Genomic DNA, 17592 nt, shown 5'->3' with positions numbered 1-17592 from the left:
TTTTACCCCTAAACCCCCCCCAAAAACCTCTCCACGCTCCCGGCGCGCGCGAAAACGGACCTTCCGGCTCCGCCCCTTCCGCGTGCGTCACTTCCTCCCAATTCCCAGACCCGCCAATTCCCCCCCACCACCCCCCGGGAGCGCTTAATTAACCTCCAGTTCATTAATTAAACAATGGAGGTTTGGGGTCGTTTGGGGGGGAATCGATCCTGGAACGAGGGGCGTGGCCTGAGGGATTGGGCGGGGTCGAGCGGAGGGGGGGCGTGGTCACGCCTTGAAAGGAGAGGGCGTGACCGAATAATAGAGGCGTGGCCAGAGAGGTCGGGGGCGTGGCCACGCAGCCTTAGTCTGACACGTTCGGGGGCGTGGCCAAACCCTGAGGGGCGTGGTCTGACAGGTCGGGGCGTGACCACCGCCGCGAGGCGTGGCCACACAGCTCTCATTAGCATACGGGGCGTGGCTTAGCGGCGTATATACGTTTTGGGGGCGTGGTTTGCTGCGGAAGGGGGCGTGGCCTCGCCGTTGCCATGGCGGCACTTCCGGCGCGGCGGAGCGGAAGTGGCGGCGCTGGAGGCGCCGCTGGTACCGGAGGGGGGGGGGAAAGGGGGGGGGAATTTGGGGGGTTTTGGGGGGTTATTGAGGGGTCTGGGGGGGGGTCGGGGAATTACTGGGGGGTCCGAGGAGGTTTGGGGGGGTCTGAGGGGGTGGGGGAACCTCCTGGCAGCGGGGGGAGCGGAGGGGCCCGGCCTTGCTGGGGGGGGGGGAGGGGGCTGGGGGGGCTTTAATGGGGCGGGGGGGGCTTTAATGGGGCGGGGGGGCTTTAATGGGGCGGGGGGGGCTTTAATGGGGCTGGGGGGGCTTTAATGGGGCGGGGGGGGCTTCAGTGGGGCTGGGGGGGCTTTAATGGGGCGGGGGGGGCTTCAATGGGGCGGGGGGGGCTTTAATGGGGCGGGGGGGCTTTAATGGGGCGGGGGGGGCTTTAATGGGGCGGGGGGGCTTTAATGGGGCGGGGGGGGCTTCAATGGGGCTGGGGGGGCTTTAATGGGGCGGGGGGGGCTTCAATGGGGCGGGGGGGGCTTTAATGGGGCGGGGGGGGCTCCTCTGACCCTTCTGGGGGGGTCTGGGGGGTTTCTTTGATCCCTTTGGGGTTTTGGGGGGTCGGGGGGGGTTTCTTTGACCCTTTTGGGGTTTTTTGGGGGTCTGGGGGGGCTTCTTTGACCCCTTTTGGAGGGTCTGGGGGGGCTTTTCTGGGTCTGACCCCCCCCCGGCCCCCCCTTGGGGTCCCTCCCTAACCGGGGAGGGGGTTTTGGGAGGGAATTCGGGGTTTTTTTAACCTTCCCCCCCCCATTTTAGGACCCCCTCGGACCCCCCCGACCCCCGTCGTGACCCCCCCGGGCCCCCCCCGGGCCGGAGGAGCTTCGACTTCCCCCCCATTCCCGAGGGATTCCCGGGAATCCCTGGAAAACGGGGGGGGAGGGGGGAACCCCAGCGACCCCCCTCCCCCTGGAGGGAGGCCCTGAAAGGTAAAAAAAACCCCGAATTTAACCCAAAAAGGGGTTAAAATCCCCCCAAAACGGGGGAAAATGGGATAAAAGGGGGGGGAAATGGGAAAAAAATGGGAGAAAATGGAACAAAAGTGGGGGGAAATGGGAAAAAAATGGGAGAAAATGGGATAAAAGTGAGGAAAAACAGGAGAAAACGGAGAGAAAATTGGGAAAAATGGGGAAAACTGCAAGAAAAATGGGATAAAATGGGGGAAATAGGTGAAAAATGGGGAAAAATGGGAAGGAAATGGGTTAAAAACGGATAAAATTGGGAAGAAAATGGGTTAAAACTGGATAAAATCGGGAAGAAAATGAGTTAAAATTGGATAAAATCGGGATAAAATGGGGGGAAAAAGGATAAAAACGGGGAAAATTGGGATGAAAAGGGGGGAAAATGGGATTAAGAAATTTACTTTCTCCACTTTTTCCCCCCACACTTTTTTCCTTCTTTTCCAGCTACTTTTCCAAGGTTTGAGGCTCTTTTTTGGGGGGGCTTTCTGCACTTCCCTTTTCCCCCCCTTTTTCATCCCTTTTTTCCCCTTTTTCCCCCCTTTTTTTCCCCTTTTTCCCCCCTTTTTTCCCCTTTTTCCCCCTTTTCCCCCTTTTCCCTCCCATTTTTTCCCTTTTCCCTCCCTTCCCTTCCCATTTTCCCCCATTTCCTGCCGTTTTTTTCCCTTTAAATCCCCTTTTCCCAATGTTTTTCCCCCTTTAATCCCATTTTTCCCCTGCCAGCGTGGCCCTGGGGATCTTTAAACCCTCGAGTTCCCTCCCCCCCTTGAGCAATCCCGGCTTTTCCCCTTTTTTTTTGTTGTTTTTTTTACCATTTCGGGTTTTTTTTTTCACTTCCTCCGGGTGTTTTTTTTCCCAATTTCCCTCATTTTCGCTCAATTCCTGCTTTTTTCCCTCCTTTTCCCGCCTCCTCTTCCAAGGGGGGGCTCCGGGTGAGTAAAAAAACCCCCAAAAATACAACTTTTAACCCATTTTCCCTCCCCCCTCATCCCTCCCCCCCCTCCCCGGGGGGAATTTTGGGGTTAAATTTTAACCCGGGTGGACTTTGTGTTCATTTTCACCCGATTTGAGGCACCTCCGGTAACTTTTAAGGGCTTTTAATCCTTTTAAATATCGATTTGATGGTTTTTAGGGGGGGCTCGATCGTTTTTCGGGGGGTTTTGATCATTTTTCGGGGGGTTTCGATCATTTTTAAGGGGGTTTTGGTGCTTTTCGAGGGGGGTTTTGTTCATTTTTAACGGGAATTTTGGTTGTTTTTAGGGGGGTTCTTAATTTTTAAGGAGCTTTTGATGATTTTTAAAGGGCTTTAGGTAATTTTTAAGGAGGTTTTGACCTTTTTTAAGGGGGTTTTGACCGTTTTTAGGGGAAAGTTTGTGGTTTTTCGGGAGGTTTTGACCGTTTTTAAGGCGGTCGGGGGAGTTTTTAAGGGCGTCTCGATCGTTTTTAAGGAGGTTTTGGTCGTTTTTAGGGAGGTTTTAGTCGGTTTTAAGGAGGTTTTGGTCGGTTTTAAGGAGGTTTTGGTCATTTTTAAGGAGGTTTTGGGCGTTTTTAAGAAGGTTTTGGCACTTTTTTAAGAGGTTTTGAGAGCTTTTAAGGAGGTTTCGGTGCTCTTTAGGCGAGTTTAGTAATTTTTAAGAGGGTTTTGGTCACTTTTAAGAGACTTTTGGTCACTTTTAAGAGGCTTTAGTAATTCCTGAGAGGTTTTTGGTGTTTTTTTAAGGCGGCTTTGATCGTTTTTGAGCAGTTTTGGGTCGTTTTCGAGCGGGTTTGCTCGTTTTTTGGCGGTTTTTAAGAGGGCCCCGATGGTTTTCGAGGGCGTCTGGCAGTTTTTAAGCGGGTTTGGATGGTTTTTAAGTGGTTTTTGGCCGCCTTTCAACGCCTTTTTTTGCCACGTCGGGGCTTTCGCTTCCCCTCCCCCGGGGGCGGGCGTTGCTTTTTCGGCTCCGGGGGCGGGAGAAGCTTCCCCGGGGGGGGTTTTGGGGGTAAAAAGGAGGGTTTGGGTCATTTTTCAGAGCGTTTTGTCACTCTTTGAGGGCGTTTTGTTAATTTTGAGTGTGTTTTAGGTGCATTTTTAGGCTTTTTTTTGGTGCTGGGTTTCGCTTCCCTCTCCCCGGGGTTTGGGGGGGGGGGTGAAGCTTCCTGGGGGGGTTTCCAGGCGGGATTTTGGGGGTAAAAGAGGGTTTTAAGAGGGTTTGAAGTGGTTTTATTCCCTCTGCCCCCCTCCCTGTCCCCCCCAGCCCCACAGCCCAGCCCTGGGTGCTGAAGGATCCAAAGAAGAGCAGTTGGGTGCTGTGGGTGTTGAGTGTCAGGGCGTCATTTTGGGGGTAAAATGGGTGTAAAAAGAGGCTTTTAAGAGGGTTTGAAGTGGTTTTATTCCCTATAACCCCCTCCCTGTCCCCCCCAGCCCCACGGCCCGGCCCTGAGCGCTGAAGGATGCCCATGAAGAGCAGTTGGGTGCTGTGGGTGTTGAGTGTCAGGGCATCATTTTGGGTGCAAAAAGAGGATTTTAAGAGGGTTTTAAGGTGATTTTAAATGGGTTTTATTCCCTCTGACCCCCTCGTTGTCCCCCCCAGCCCCATGGCCCGGCCCTGAGCGCTGAAGGATGCCGAAGAAGAGCAGTTGGGCGCTGTGGGTGTCATTTTGGGGGTAAAATGAGTGTAAAAAGAGGATTTTAAGAGGGTTTTGAGGGGTTTTATTCCCTCTGCCCCCCTCCCTGTCCCCCCCAGCCCCGTGGCCTGGCCCTGGGTGCTGAAGGATGCCCATGAAGAGCAGTTGGGTGCTGTGGGTGTTGAGTGTCAGGGCATCATTTTGGGTGCAAAAAGAGGATTTTAAGAGGGTTTTAAGGTGATTTTAAATGGGTTTTATTCCCTCTGACCCCCTCCCTGTCCCCCCCAGCCCCATGGCCCGGCCCTGAGCGCTGAAGGATGCCGAAGAAGAGCAGTTGGGCGCTGTGGGTGTCATTTTGGGGGTAAAATGGGTGTAAAAAGAGGCTTTTAAGAGGGTTTTAAGAGGGTTTGAAGTGGTTTTATTCCCTATAACCCCCTGGTTGCCCCCCCAGCCCCATGGCCCGGCCCTGATCCCTGAAGGATGCCGAAGAAGAGCGGTTGGGCGCTGTGGGGGGCGGCGCTTTTCCTGGCCTGGAACGGGCTCCTGCTGCTCTTCCTGTGGAGCCGCCCCCCGTCGCCGTCCCCCTCGGGGGGCTCCTCGTCCCGCCTGCCCTCGGAGCTCATCCGCCTGGCCCAGGACGCCGAGGCCGAGCTGGAGCGGCAGAAGGAGCTGCTGCGCCAAATCCACCGGCTCAGCGGGCTCTGGGAGCTGCGGCGGCGGCGCCAGAAGGCGCCCGCCACCCCCCCCCCCCGCCGAGGTTTCGGCGGCGCCGAGCCCGGCGGGGGACGCGGCGCTGCCGGTGCTGGTGCTGGCGTGCGACCGCAGCACGGTGCGGCGCTGCCTGGACAAGCTGCTGCGCTACCGGCCCTCGGCGCGGCGGCACCCGGTGATCGTGAGCCAGGACTGCGGGCACGCCGAGACGGCGCGGGTCATCGCCTCCTACGGCGACGCCGTGGCCCACATCCGGCAGCCCGACCTCAGCGACATCCCGGTGCCCGCCGAGCACCGCAAGTTCCAGGGCTACTACCGCATCGCCCGCCACTACCGCTGGGCCCTGGGCCAGGTGTTCCGCGTCTTCGGCTACCGCGCCGCCATCGTGGTGGAGGACGACCTGGAGGTGGCCCCGGACTTCTTCGAGTACTTCGAGGCGGCGCTGCCGCTGCTGCGCGACGACCGCACGCTCTGGTGCGTCTCGGCCTGGAACGACAACGGCCGCGAGCAGATGGTGGACGTGTCGCAGGCCGAGCTGCTCTACCGCACCGACTTCTTCCCCGGGCTGGGCTGGCTCCTGCTGGCCGAGCTCTGGGACGAGCTGGAGCCCAAGTGGCCGCGGGCCTTCTGGGACGACTGGATGAGGCAGCCGGAGCAGCGCCGGGGCCGCTCGTGCGTCCGGCCCGAGGTGTCCCGCACCATGACCTTCGGCAGGAAGGGCGTGAGCCACGGCCAGTTCTTCGACCAGTACCTGAAGTTCATCAAACTCAACGACCGCTTCGTGCCTTTCACCCAGCTGGACCTCTCTTACCTCAAGAAGGACGAGTACGAGCGCTCCTTCCTGCCCAGGGTCTACTCGGCGCCCGAGGTGAGGGTGGAGGAGCTCCAGGGCAACAGGAGGAGGGATTTGGGGGCCGTCAGGCTCCAGTACAGCGGCCGAGACGCCTTCAAAGCCTTCGCCAAGGCCTTGGGGCTCATGGACGACCTCAAATCCGGCGTCCCCCGCGCCGGCTACCGCGGCATCGTCAGCTTCGTGTACCGGGGCCGCCGCGTTTACCTGGCACCCCCCCGGGACTGGACGGGCTACGACCCCACCTGGAGTTAGCACCTGCCCCCTCGAAGCACTTTGGGGGGGTTCTCCCCCTCTTTTAGGGGTTTTGGGGTGGGTTTGGTGCCGTTTCGGTGCCCCCGGGCCGAGCGCCGCTCGCTGGCGGGGCCCAGAGGAGGTTTTGCAGAATAAAAGGTCGAAAACGGAAATTCCGCCTCCGAATTCCCGCCCGTGGCTCCCGCTCGGAGTTGGCACCTGCTCCTGGCAAACTTTTGGGGGGGTTCCCCTCGTTATTTTGGGGTTTTGGTGCCCCAGCCGAGCGTCGCTCAGTCGCCGACGCTCGTGGTGCCGGAAGGTTATTTTGCAGAATAAAAGGTCAAAAACGGAGATCTCACCCAAAATTCGGGTTGTTTTGGTCAGCCAGGTCCTGCCTGGAGTCGGCACCCACTCCCCAGAGGGTTTTGGGGGGGTTCTCCCCATTATTTGGGGTGTATAAATTGGTCATCAGTACACCCCAAACGGTGGGTTTGGGATATAACAAATCAGTTATTAACACAGTGATTAGCACACAATTATTAATTCACAATTAATTACTAATTCACAATTATTAATTCACAATTATTAGTTCACAATTATTAGTTCACAATTCATATTACTCACAATTATTAATTCGCAATTAATAATTGGTGGTTTGGGGGCATCCCGAATCATTGACAATACACCCAAACTGGTTGTTTTTTTGTGTATAACAAAGCAACGATTTTAAAAACAACCTTTGAAGCTTCAGTTTTATAAACACTTACTTTTTATTAATGCAAAACGTTGCAAACCCGGCCCCAAAATCCGCCTTTTTCCACTTATAACGGACCCCGCTCCCGCAGTCCTCAACCAGGTCCGCTCCTCGCCTTTTCCGGGATGCCCGCGGGGGGGGTGCAGTTCCCACCCAGGTCCGCTTGAGGGCGGGAAAAGGGAAGGGGCGGAGCGCGGGTAGGAACAACCAATGGGAGCGAGGGGGCGGGGTTTAACCGGCCAATCAGCACGCGCCGAGGGTTTTTTAAGGGAGAGAAGAGCGGGAGCGGAGCGGAAATACCGGGAGGGAAAGAACGGACACTAAAAGGGTCCTTTCTCACCCCAAAACCGCCCTCAAAGCGCGGCCTCCGCGGAAAAAACTTGAAATAAGGCTGAAAATAGCACCGGTTCCTTGTACCTGATTTTTTGGATTCACCCCGACAATTTCAGTTGCAGTGCTGGGGTGGAGCTCCCTCATCTGGCCGGAGATTTAGGCTGAAAGTCCCGGTTTGGGGTCTCTTAATTTCCCCTCCCACAGGACGAAGTTGTCGGGGCGGCTGCAGATCCAGTGCAGAGAAGGTGCACCCACGCCGTGTCCGTGAAGAGCTGCGACGAGGGGCAGGCGAGGGGCGGTGGCGGCGAAAGGGCCGCCCCGGGGCGGGGAGATGGGGGGAGTGAACGGAAAAAAAAAGAGAGAGAGAAGGCAATAAAAGACCCGCGACCGAAAGAGCGGCACCGACGGACGCCGAGGGACGCTGCGAGGGGGGACGAGCGGCCCCGGGGAGCGGCCCCTGCCCTAAAAGAGCTGCCCCGACGGACCGGCGGGCACCGGTGGGAGGTGGGAATCGGGGGGTTGTTCGCCACCGGCTCCCCCGCAGAGTGGATTTTACGAGCTATTTTTAGTTTTTATTCTTTCCGCGGTTCGATTTCTCCTCCTCCTCCCGACTTTCCCCGTCGCGGTCCTGCCCGTGCCCGGGAGCTGCCAGTGGGTGCCGAACCCGCGGGAACCGGGATTTTCTCCCGCATTAACGGTGGGTTTTGGGTGCGGTGGGGGCTCAGATCCGGGTGGACTCCGTCTAGCAGACCCACTGCAGCCCCGTGTCGCAGGCGCGGGGGTCGATCCCGTCCCCCTCGAGCGCCCCGCAGGCTCCGCGACCCTCCCCGGGGTCCTGCGGGAAGCTGCGGGGGCGGGAGGGGGCCCGGGTCACCCCCGGGGGGCCCTCGGGGGACAGCAGCCAAGCACAGCCCCGAGAAAAACCCCCCAGCCCCTCCTTCCCCAATCCTCACACCCCCCTCCTAAAAATGGTGAAAATAAGAGATCAAGGTGTTGATCGAGATCTCTAAGAGACGAGAATCGATAAAATACCATCAACAGGAGCGCAAAATGAGAGAATTGCTCAATAAAGCACCAGTTCTGTCCAAAAATAGACGTGGTTTCATGTAGCTCATCCCTGGTTTTCCCAGCCGTGTCTGTAGGGTAACACTGGCTCAGCCAGAAGCCCCACTTCTCTTGCCCCCTAATGAGGAGCAATTTTATTAGGCTAATTAATTAGTCCCTGATGTTCTTTTTTCCTCTGCCAGGCACAGGCCAGCCCGGGCTCCGCAGGCTGCAGGGCTGCTGCGTCCTGCTGGGGCTTGACCCATCGCTTTTATTTGCCTCAAAAAGGGGAAAACGGCCCCAAATCCCTTTTGCCCGAGAGGACGAGGGGACAGAGTTCGGGCAGAAAACTCCAAAAATCGATTTTGCCCAGCTTGGGAAGAACAAAACAAACAGAAATGAGGTGGGACCCCCCAGCAGCACTTCTGTGCTGTCCGTCCCCCCGAAGCCATCCCCGGGGTGCTGGAGGGTGACTGGGCAGACTGGGAGCACTGGGAAGAAATAATAAAACGATGAGGAAGGAGAAGACCGACCGCAGGCCCGACAACAAAAAACTGGGTGCGCGCTTCGAGGCCTTTTTATACCCACACGGCAGAGCCGGCGAGGATCGAAAAACAGCCAATGGGAAGCGTCGGAGTGTCCATGGCAGCCAATGGGAAGCGTCGGAGAGCCCCCGGCAGCCAATGGGAAGCAACGTGTCCTGATGCCAAGTGAAGCGTACCGAGAAGCTGCTGCTGGAGAAGAACCAAAAATCAACAGAAACTGCGCCTGTTGGGGAGGTTGTTTCCTTGTTTGTGACTAAACCGACCCTACCGGGAAATCTGCCAGTCTCTGAGAGCTGCCCTGGCAAGGTGAGTCCTCGAGAGCAGCCCCTGGGCTGCCAAACTCGGGGTGGTGGGTGCTCCCTGCCCACAGTGAGCCAGGGCTGGCACAGGGCTGAGCCCCCACATCAGGGTCTGGTCTCTGGGGGGGCTGCAATTAATTAATTAAACGTGGCACACTGAAGGGGAAGGGGGGAATAAACCCCAAAAGTCGCAGTTTTACAGCTTTTTTGCTGCCGTGGGGTTGGTTTGAGTGTCTGCTGCGGGGTTGGGCTGGTTTGTCATTTTTGCTGCTTCTGCAGTGGTTTTGTTGGGGTTTTATTCAGCCCCTGGTTGCTGTCAGAGTTGCAGATCGTGGTGCAAAGAGGCAAATGATGATATAAAAAGGACTTTTTTTCAGTTGAGTGGAATGAACAGTGATTTTGGGGGGAGCTGGAGGGAACCACGGGGGGCTTGGGAGGGACTGAACCTGGGCAGGAGCTCGGGCTGCCCCGAGTGAGCTCCTGCAACGTGAACATTCGGGGGTCCTTTTAGGGGAATTTGTTGAATTTTACAGTCGACAATGGGAGGCAGAAATTAGTCATCATAAAGGAGCAAAAATGAGAGTGGGAGTGGGTGAATCAGTAACTGCACTGGGTCTCTTTGAGTTTCCAATTGACACTTCAGTTTTGCAAATGTTAAAACCTTCAGCAGCCCCACTGGTTTCTGGCTCAGAATTGGGTTTGGGAGGGATTAAACCTGAGCAGGAGCTCGGGTTGCACCAGGAGGGGGTCTCACAAGGTGAACCTTCGGGGGTCTTTTTAAGGGAATTCGTTGAATTTGTTCAGTCGTCACTGTGAGGCAGAACTGAAAGTAGGACTGAAATTGTGGCTGGAAATGAGGGGGACCTCTGCCATATCAAGCAGCTCCAGGCAGTTCATAGTTTTGTTTATAAAATAACAAGCCTTTATCTCTAACGATCCCTCCCCTGCTTTCCAGCTCAGCTCCAGCTCAGAGCTTAGTCAAGGTCTGGCCTTTGTCCTGTTGCACTTTACAAACCCCCAGGATGGGGAAGCACCCCCCCCTTCCAGCTCATCCTGTGTTTGTTTCTTTTTCTTACCAATTTAACCCTCTCACTGCTCTGGAAATGCTTTTATCTGAGCTCATCCTTGAGTTTTCCTCCTGCAAATCCCCTCTGAGGGAATCTCTCTGTGCTTTTTTTCACATCTGTTTACCCACAATCACACCTTTGCAGCTTTCAGAGCTCACTTTGGCAGTGAAATATCGCTGGTTTATCAGGACACGTTCCTGTTGAGCTTGTGTGGGTCCGTTTGGTGCTGGGAATAACTTACACAAGGCCCCAGAGGAACAAAAAGCTGCTGTCCCTGTTGGTTTGGGGTGCAGGGAACCAGGTCGTGCTTCTGCAACAGGGGGAGGAACCAGAGCGGGGTTTCCTGTGGGCAAAACAAGCTCGTGGGGAGCCACAGGCAGAAAACCCGAGCAGAAGAGGTGCTGTGAACTCTCACAGGCTATTTTCAGCCCTGTGTGGTTTTGCAAAAGGGCCCCCAAAGCACAGACTCTGCTCCGAGCCCTCGGTGCCTCCCCTGAGCCCTGAACGGGCTCCTGTCCCCTGCAAACCTCTGAGATCTCACTGACTTATTTATTTAACAGTTCAATGCCTTTGAACTTGTCTTTCTCTTTCCTTTCTGCTTAATTTGTTGGGGTTGTTTTTTCCTCTTTAGTCTTTGTCCCTCCCCTCTCTTCCCCTCCCTTATCTTTTCCCCTCCCCTCCCCTCCCCTCCCTCTGTCCTTTGTGCTGCTTCCCCTCCCTGATGTGGGTTCAGCCCTGCCAGATGGTGCCCCTTGGCACCAAGATAATGCTGTGAGCCAGTGCCAAGCCCACAGGGGCTGTCCTGGCTGGCTGGGCTGTGCCCAGGAGCTCTCAGCTCCCTGCAGGTCCCCTCAGCCTCTCCTCTCCTCTCCTCCCACCCCAGGCTGCCGAGAGCTTCCACCCCACAGAGCCCAAGGGACACGTCAGCCCCCGAGGCTTCTCTGCAAGGATGGGGAAAGGAAGCCAAAAGCCAAATTCTGCAAGCCAGGAGGAGCCACTGAACATCTGCAGCGATCCAGAGAAAGAGTCCAAATGTGGTAATGCTGGGAAAATCCCAAACTTTCCCAGGGAGGGAAGAGCATCTCGTTCTGGGGAGGTACCAGTGGGATGGGGATGGAGCCTTGGGGTGGGTGTGGAGCAGCCCAGGCACTGAATTCCAGGCTGAGGAATTCACCTCTGGAGGCTGAAGATCCGTGTCCAGGCCCTCAAACACACTTTGGTGGCTCTGAAGGACTCCTGAGCCCCCAGAGGGTCCCTGGATGGGGCTGGGGATGGACTGAGGGTCCAGCACAGGGGGGCAAAGCAGAGGGGAGAGGAGCCAGGCCATCCTCACCCTGCTCTTTCCTGCCCCAGGGTCCTGCAGAACCGAGTCAGGGCGGAGAAGATCCCCCAAGGTGCGTGTTCTCCTGGCTCTGAGTGTGTTCCTGGGGATCCTCAGCTTGAGCCTGGCTGGAGCAGTGACTGGTGAGTCCCACCCAGGCACCCCCAGGGGGAGGATTCAGGCCAGGTTTTGGGAGGTGGGAGGATCCCAGGACATTCCCAGCATCCAGAGAGGCTCCCAAAGTGGGTGACTCCCCTTTTTCCTCTGCACTTTGCTCCAGGCATCTGCTCCTCCCTCAGTCACAACTTTTCCCAAGAGAATCATCCCCAGTTTCCTCTTCCAGCTGCTGGAAAAAAAAAAAAAACCCGAGGAATCAACCCCATTTTGCTGCTTTTCAGGGCTGCCCACGTGTCTGACTCAGCTTTCTGTGTTTCAGTTCTCGGTGTCAGACCCCGGTTCTCCGAGCTGGAATTCTCCCACGTGTGCCCAGACACCTGGCCTGGTTTCCAAGGAAAATGCTATCATTTCTCTGAGGCCGAGGGCAACTGGACCACGGGCCGGGCAAGGTGTGAGGCCCTGGGAGCTTCCCTGGCCACCATAAGCACCAGGGAGGAACTGGTGAGGACTGGGAGGAACTGGTGAGGACTGGGAGGAACTTTTCCCTTGGGAAAAGCCCCAGGCCTGGCTGGGGGTGGACACAGGAGGGAAAGAGGAGGTGGGGAAGGCAAGACTGGCCAGAGCCAACGTTTCTTTGCCTTCCAGGCCTTCCTTCTGCGCTACAAAGGCGAAGCAAACCACTGGATCGGGCTGGGAATGGGGGATAAGGGCTGGGAGTGGATCAATGGCACGGCCTTGAGCGGCAGGTTTGAGGTGAGGGGTGGGGGGCCCTGCGGGTACCTGAACCAGGGCAGGATCAGCTCGTCCCTGTGCCACACGGAGAAGAACTGGATCTGCAGCCGCCCCGACAACTTCGTCCTGTGGGAGGGGAAGTTAAGAGACTCCAAAGCGGGACTCTCAGCCTAAATCTCCCACCAGACCAGGGAGCTCCACCCCAGCACTCACAGAGTCTCCCTCACAGAGTAAGCGCTCTCACAGAAGAGATTTTTTCCAGAGAGAGTGATGTTCCTGCTTCTCTGTCGCTATATATTTGCACCCTAATAGTGCTTGAATATGCACATATGAGGTATTTAGCCGCCGCTGAATGCTATATGAATCTATCAATGTAAACGTAGAGTGTTCTGATCGCGGCCTCAGCAGAGTTACTGTATCAGTGCTGCTGCTGCGCTTCTCTCTCCTTCTCCTTTTTTTTAAATTTATAATAAAGTTTGTACGACCCCTCTGCTGTCCCTCGTGTCCTGGCCGGGGCGGGAGCTGCGGGGGCCGCTCGCCCCGTGCGGGAGGGGAAAGGTCCGAGGGAACGTCCATGGGTGCCGCGGTGGCTGAAGGAGCCCTGAGGGAGCCAAGATGGCGGAACAGCCCTCACAGAACTGCCCTCACAGAGTCACCCTCATGGAACTGCCCTCACTGAAATGCCCTCACAGAACTGCCCTCACAGAGTCGCCATCACAGAACTGTCCTCACTGAAATGCCCTCACAGAATCGCCCTCATGGAACTGCCCTCACAGAGTCGCCCTCATGGAACTGCCCTCACTGAAATGCCCTCACAGAGTCGCCCTCATGGAACTGCCCTCACAGAGTCGCCCTCACAGAACTGCCCTCACAGAGTCGCCATCACAGAGTCGCCATCACAGAACTGCCCTCACAGAATCGCCCTCACAGAATCGCCCTCACAGAATCGCCATCACAGAGTTGCCCTCACAGAGTCACCATCACAGAATCACCCTCACAGAACTGCCCAAACAGTCGCCATCACAGAACTGCCCTCACAGAACTGCCCTCACAGAATCCCCCTCACAGAGTTGCCCTCACAGAATCGCCCTCACAGAATCACCCTCACAGAACTGCCCTCACAGAACTGTCCTCACAGAGTCGCCCTCACAGAACTGCCCTCACAGAATCGCCCTCACAGAGTCGCCCTCACAGAGTCGCCATCACAGAGTTGCCCTCACAGAACTGCCCTCACAGAACTGCCCTCACAGAGTCGCCCTCACAGAATCGCCCTCATGGAACCGCCCTCACAGAGTTGCCCTCACAGAACCACCCTCACAGAATTGCCCTCACAGAGTTGCCCTCACAGAACCACCCTCACAGAATTGCCCTCACAGATTTGTCCTCACAGAATCACCCTCACAGAACTGCCCTCACAGAACTGACCTCACAGAGTTGCCCACACAGAATCACCCTCACAGAGTTGCCCTCACAGAACTGCCCTCACAGAACTGCCCTCACAGAACTGCCCTCACAGAACTGCCCTCACAGATTCGCCCTCACAGAATCACCCTCACAGAACTGCCCTCACAGTGAAGACACCGAAGGGGCAGGTGTTGGAATATGTGTGTTTATTTTAGGAGTTTGGTTGCAAAGGAAAGCAGGGATGGAGCCGCTTGGCTTATTTTCATCTATAGTAATACAAAAGCATAAAAATAACACTTAAGTGTAGGGACTGAGATGGTGTGACTCTGGGAGAAACTCAAGGAGAACTTGTAAGATAAATGTAGATGTGGTGATAAATCTCTGTGTGTGTGAAATTGCTTGGGAGTATTTTTCTCCTGCTCTGTAAATGCTTAATTAAAAAGCAGATATAGAGAAAAGTCACTAATAGGAATTTACTGCTGATGTAACGGGGTGGATAAACCATGAAAAAATTGTAATAAATCTTTTTTTTGTGCCACAAGGGGTCCTTGCCTGAGTGTGTCAGGTGGAGGCATCATCCAGCTTCCCAACTGTGGGCGAGGAGAGCTGGAAAGGGGTTTTTTGGCAAACCCACGTGTGGTCACTGGCACAGCCGTCAACCTCCAAGCTCTTGCCTTTCAGGGTCCCACAGGACCCTTTGTCCGGCTCCTGCAGGGCCCCAAACCTACACGATGAAGGGTTTATTGGCTGAGAGGAGCAAAGTGTTCCATGACCCCAATTTGCCTCATAACCAACCCCAATATCCCCCATAACTGACCCCAACATACCCCATGACCCCAATGTGCCCCATAACCAACCCCAATGTGCCCCATAACCGACCCCAACATGCCCCATGACCCCAATGTGCCCCATAACCAACCCCAATATGCCCCATAACCGACCCCAACATGCCCCATGACCCCAATGTGCCCCATAACCAACCCCAATGTCCCCCAGGACCCCAACTCTTGGTCTGCAGGGTGTTGCCAGAGGAATAAGAGACCCTTGCATGGACCCCAGCGATGTGTGAATGTGGATCGGGGTCTCAAATGGACCAAAGCAGCTTTTTACCCCCCCAGACCTCGGACACTCACCTGTGGGGGTCGTAGGGGGTGTTGTCCACCCACGTCCACTCCTTCTGCAGCGACCTCAACCCGACCCACACCGACCGTGGGCTCCCGTCTGTGACACTCTCGATGTTCTCCTGGGACATGGAAGGGACAAATCGCTCCAAAAAAATCTCTCCATGGGGAGTTCCGTGGGGTGCAAAGCCACAGAACAAACCTGACCCCCCAAACCCACGGGACACGAGTGTCCTGTACTCTGAACCCCAAACCCTCCTGCTGCTGGGAGCCTTTGCCCCTCTAAAACCCCAGGACTTCTGGGTCCTTTCCAAGCCTTTTCCTCCGTGTTTACCATTTCTGTCTCATTCTTGAGCACCACCAGCTCGGAGCCCTGATCTTCGCAGCTTTTCCTGCCCTGGGTCCAGTTCCCCGACTCCTTGGAGAGCCAGTAGCATCTCTCCCCACGGAGCTGCCAGTCCTGGGGGCACAGCTTGCAGCCAGCAGGGGCTGGGGAGGAGGAAGGCCACGAATGAGACACCGCAAAGGTGGGCAAGGTCCTCCCTGACCCCCCAAATGAAAGGCACCAAACCCTCGAGTCATTTCCCAGCGTTGTGGGTTTTCTGCTCTGCCACCACGGAGGAGGAGGAAGAGGGAGAGGAGGGGGGAGAATAGGAGGAGGAAGAAGTTGGGTGACCATGAGGGCACAGGGGGTGGTTGGGGTGCAGGAAGGGTGGTGAGAAACATCCCCCCTTGGGCTGACCGTGCTCCTCCGGGGAGGTGGGGCCGCCAAAAATCGCATGGAAAAGGGAATTCTCCCTAAAAATGCTCCTTTTTGCCAAAATACCCTCGGTGCAGGGTCCCACCTGAGCCTCTCCCAGCAGAGCCAGGTGGGAAGGGGGCTCACCTGGAGGGCTCTGCCCCTGGGGTTGGCAGAAGTACCGCACCAGGGGCGGGAGGATGCATTGCTCCGTCTCGTTCCTGGCCTGGCTCTCAACTCTGGGGTCACTTTCAGGACCTGGAGAGCCCTGAAAAACTGGGAGCAAAGTGAGAAGCTGAAGCCAAACCACAAACCCCACAAATCCAGGGCGGGTTTTGCCCCGCAGTTAATGAATTAGGCCCGAAGCCCACGGGCTCTGCCCTCCTCCCTCATTTGGGGGATGCTCCAGGTGAGCCCAGAGGGGGTTTTGCTCGTGGCTCTCGTGCCTGCACCAACCCTCCAGGGCCTGAACCGCTGCAGCAAACCCAGATTTCCGCTCCCAGGCCTCTCCTGGCCGGGGTGTGAGGTGGAGATAAGAGCTGGTTACTCACCCCTCACGCTCAGGACCACCACCAGCACCAGCAGGACGAGGTGCCCCAGCGCCCCGGCTGCCAGGAGCACTCTGTGCCACCTCGGGCACGGGGCAGGAGCTGGAAGAGGCCACATTTGGGCTTAAAAAAACGAAGAAAATTAGGGGTTTAGAGAAAAAAAAAAACAAAAAACCACCCTTCTGCTGAGCTGTGAGTTGGAGCAGAAGTTTCTGGTTGCTTTGCTTCCTCCAAAGCCATAAATCCCCCCTGACAGGGCTCGAGCCAGGGCAGCACCCCTGGGGGAATTGGGGGGCTCAGGGGGTGCAGCAGCCTCGGGAGCAGCCTCGAGGACCCAGTGCAGGAGGGCAGGACCTGGGAACTCCCAAAGGGGCTCAGTTTCCAGCTGGGAGTTGGTGGCCACGGGTCCCTCCAGCCCTCGACTCCTCGGGGGTCCAGCCCCTTCCCTGCCCTCCCAGGGGTGGTGGCTCCCCTGGGGCTCCCTGGGATCCCCTTTTGGCCACCCAGGGAAGGGTCTGGGAAACAAAACTGTTCCAGTTCTGGAGATTTTCCAGCCTCTCCTGTCCCTGTCCCGCTCCAGACAAGCCCAGACCCCATTTCAAAGGCCACCCCGTGAGCTTGGAAACCTGAACGCGGGGATGGAGAAGCGAAGGGACCCCAAAGGTAATGGACCCAAAACTCTTCCCAGGGCCCGAAATAAGCCCTTTTTTCCCCCAAAATACACTCACCAGGACATCTCTCAGCCGGAGAAGGCCCGTTCCCAGGATTCCTTAGATCAGCATAAACGATTTCCTCAGCCATGGTGGCTCTGGAGGTCGTTGGAGCGACCTGAGAGCGACACCAGCCTCGGACACCTCCTCACCTCGTGACCAACGCGCGTCCGGTCCCAGGAAATGGCACCAACCAGGCCTTTTATGTTTCTTTGGGGTTTTTTTAAAAATATTTCTATATTCTGCAGCCTCCCCTGTGCCTGGGGAAAGGGTTTGGGTGTCCCCAGCCAGGAGCAGGAGGAGGGGGAGCTCACCTGGAGGTGCAGGAACACACACAGGGTTGGGCCAAACAGGTGGAAATTTATTAAATTAATCAAATTAATTTATTAAATCAACTCAAAAAGCCTCTGATTGAGGTTTTTAGGGGGTGAGGCCGAAACGTGACAGGTGATATTTGGTGTTGCAGCCCCAGGTCGGCCCCGGGAGCTCCAAGGCTCCGAAATTTGGGATGGAATCCCCGGGGGGGAAGGGGCAGGGGTGGATTTCAGAAGGTTTTATTACAAAAGTGAACAAGGTGACAGAACAGAAGGAGCAGCACTGGTGGGGATCACCGACCAGTATCCAAGGTGGGATCTCCTGCTTCACTCCTGATGGGCAGCACAGAGGGTTAGGGTACAACTGTGGGCTGTCAGAGGAGCAGGATGAGTTCTGGGACGGTTCTAGAAGGAGAAAGAAACCCAGAGCCCCCAGTCCAGGCAGCCACATCATGTCCCCTCCCTGCAGGCTCATCCCCTTCAGCCCAGGCACTGAGGTGACCCCGAGGGGCTGCACTGAGGTGACCCCGAGGGGCTGCACTGAGGTGACCCTGAGGGGTTGCACTGAGTCTCCCCCTTACCCCCCGAC

General features: G+C 56.5%; 3 protein-coding genes across 3 annotated transcripts; 2 read left to right on the top strand and 1 right to left on the bottom strand.

The window, feature by feature from the left end:
* The first annotated feature begins 461 nt into the window (after nt 1-461).
* LOC127464485 (alpha-1,3-mannosyl-glycoprotein 2-beta-N-acetylglucosaminyltransferase-like) lies at nt 462-6128 on the top strand. Its single transcript, XM_051774817.1, is given in 4 exon segments — nt 462-582; nt 1354-1523; nt 4127-4847; nt 4849-6128. Coding segments are annotated over 2 exon segments (1335 nt in total). The 5' UTR covers nt 462-582; nt 1354-1523; nt 4127-4640; the 3' UTR covers nt 5977-6128.
* A 1290-nt stretch (nt 6129-7418) lies between these two features.
* Nucleotides 7419-12655, top strand: LOC127464487 (C-type lectin domain family 2 member B-like). The gene is made up of 6 exons (XM_051774820.1): nt 7419-7546; nt 8290-8937; nt 10881-11034; nt 11351-11461; nt 11755-11936; nt 12081-12655. The coding sequence occupies exons 3-6, from the start codon at nt 10947-10949 to the stop codon at nt 12339-12341; spliced, it is 642 nt and encodes a 213-aa protein (XP_051630780.1). The 5' UTR covers nt 7419-7546; nt 8290-8937; nt 10881-10946; the 3' UTR covers nt 12342-12655.
* A 1293-nt stretch (nt 12656-13948) lies between these two features.
* On the bottom strand, nt 13949-17520 carry LOC127464486 (killer cell lectin-like receptor subfamily B member 1B allele C). The gene is made up of 6 exons (XM_051774818.1): nt 16708-17520; nt 15983-16081; nt 15579-15707; nt 15027-15181; nt 14705-14814; nt 13949-14295 (listed from the first exon to the last, which is right to left on the bottom strand). The coding sequence occupies exons 1-6, from the start codon at nt 16778-16780 to the stop codon at nt 14133-14135; spliced, it is 729 nt and encodes a 242-aa protein (XP_051630778.1). The 5' UTR covers nt 16781-17520; the 3' UTR covers nt 13949-14132.
* Between the last annotated feature and the right edge of the window lie 72 nt (nt 17521-17592).

Source organism: Manacus candei, unplaced genomic scaffold (genome assembly GCF_025592945.1).
Source record: "Manacus candei isolate 608988 ecotype Guabito, Panama unplaced genomic scaffold, ASM2559294v1 h1tg000229l, whole genome shotgun sequence".
Lineage (NCBI taxonomy): Eukaryota > Metazoa > Chordata > Aves > Passeriformes > Pipridae > Manacus > Manacus candei.
The sequence above is the reverse complement of the archived record's forward strand: the minus strand, read 5'-3'. Positions and strand labels throughout refer to the sequence as shown.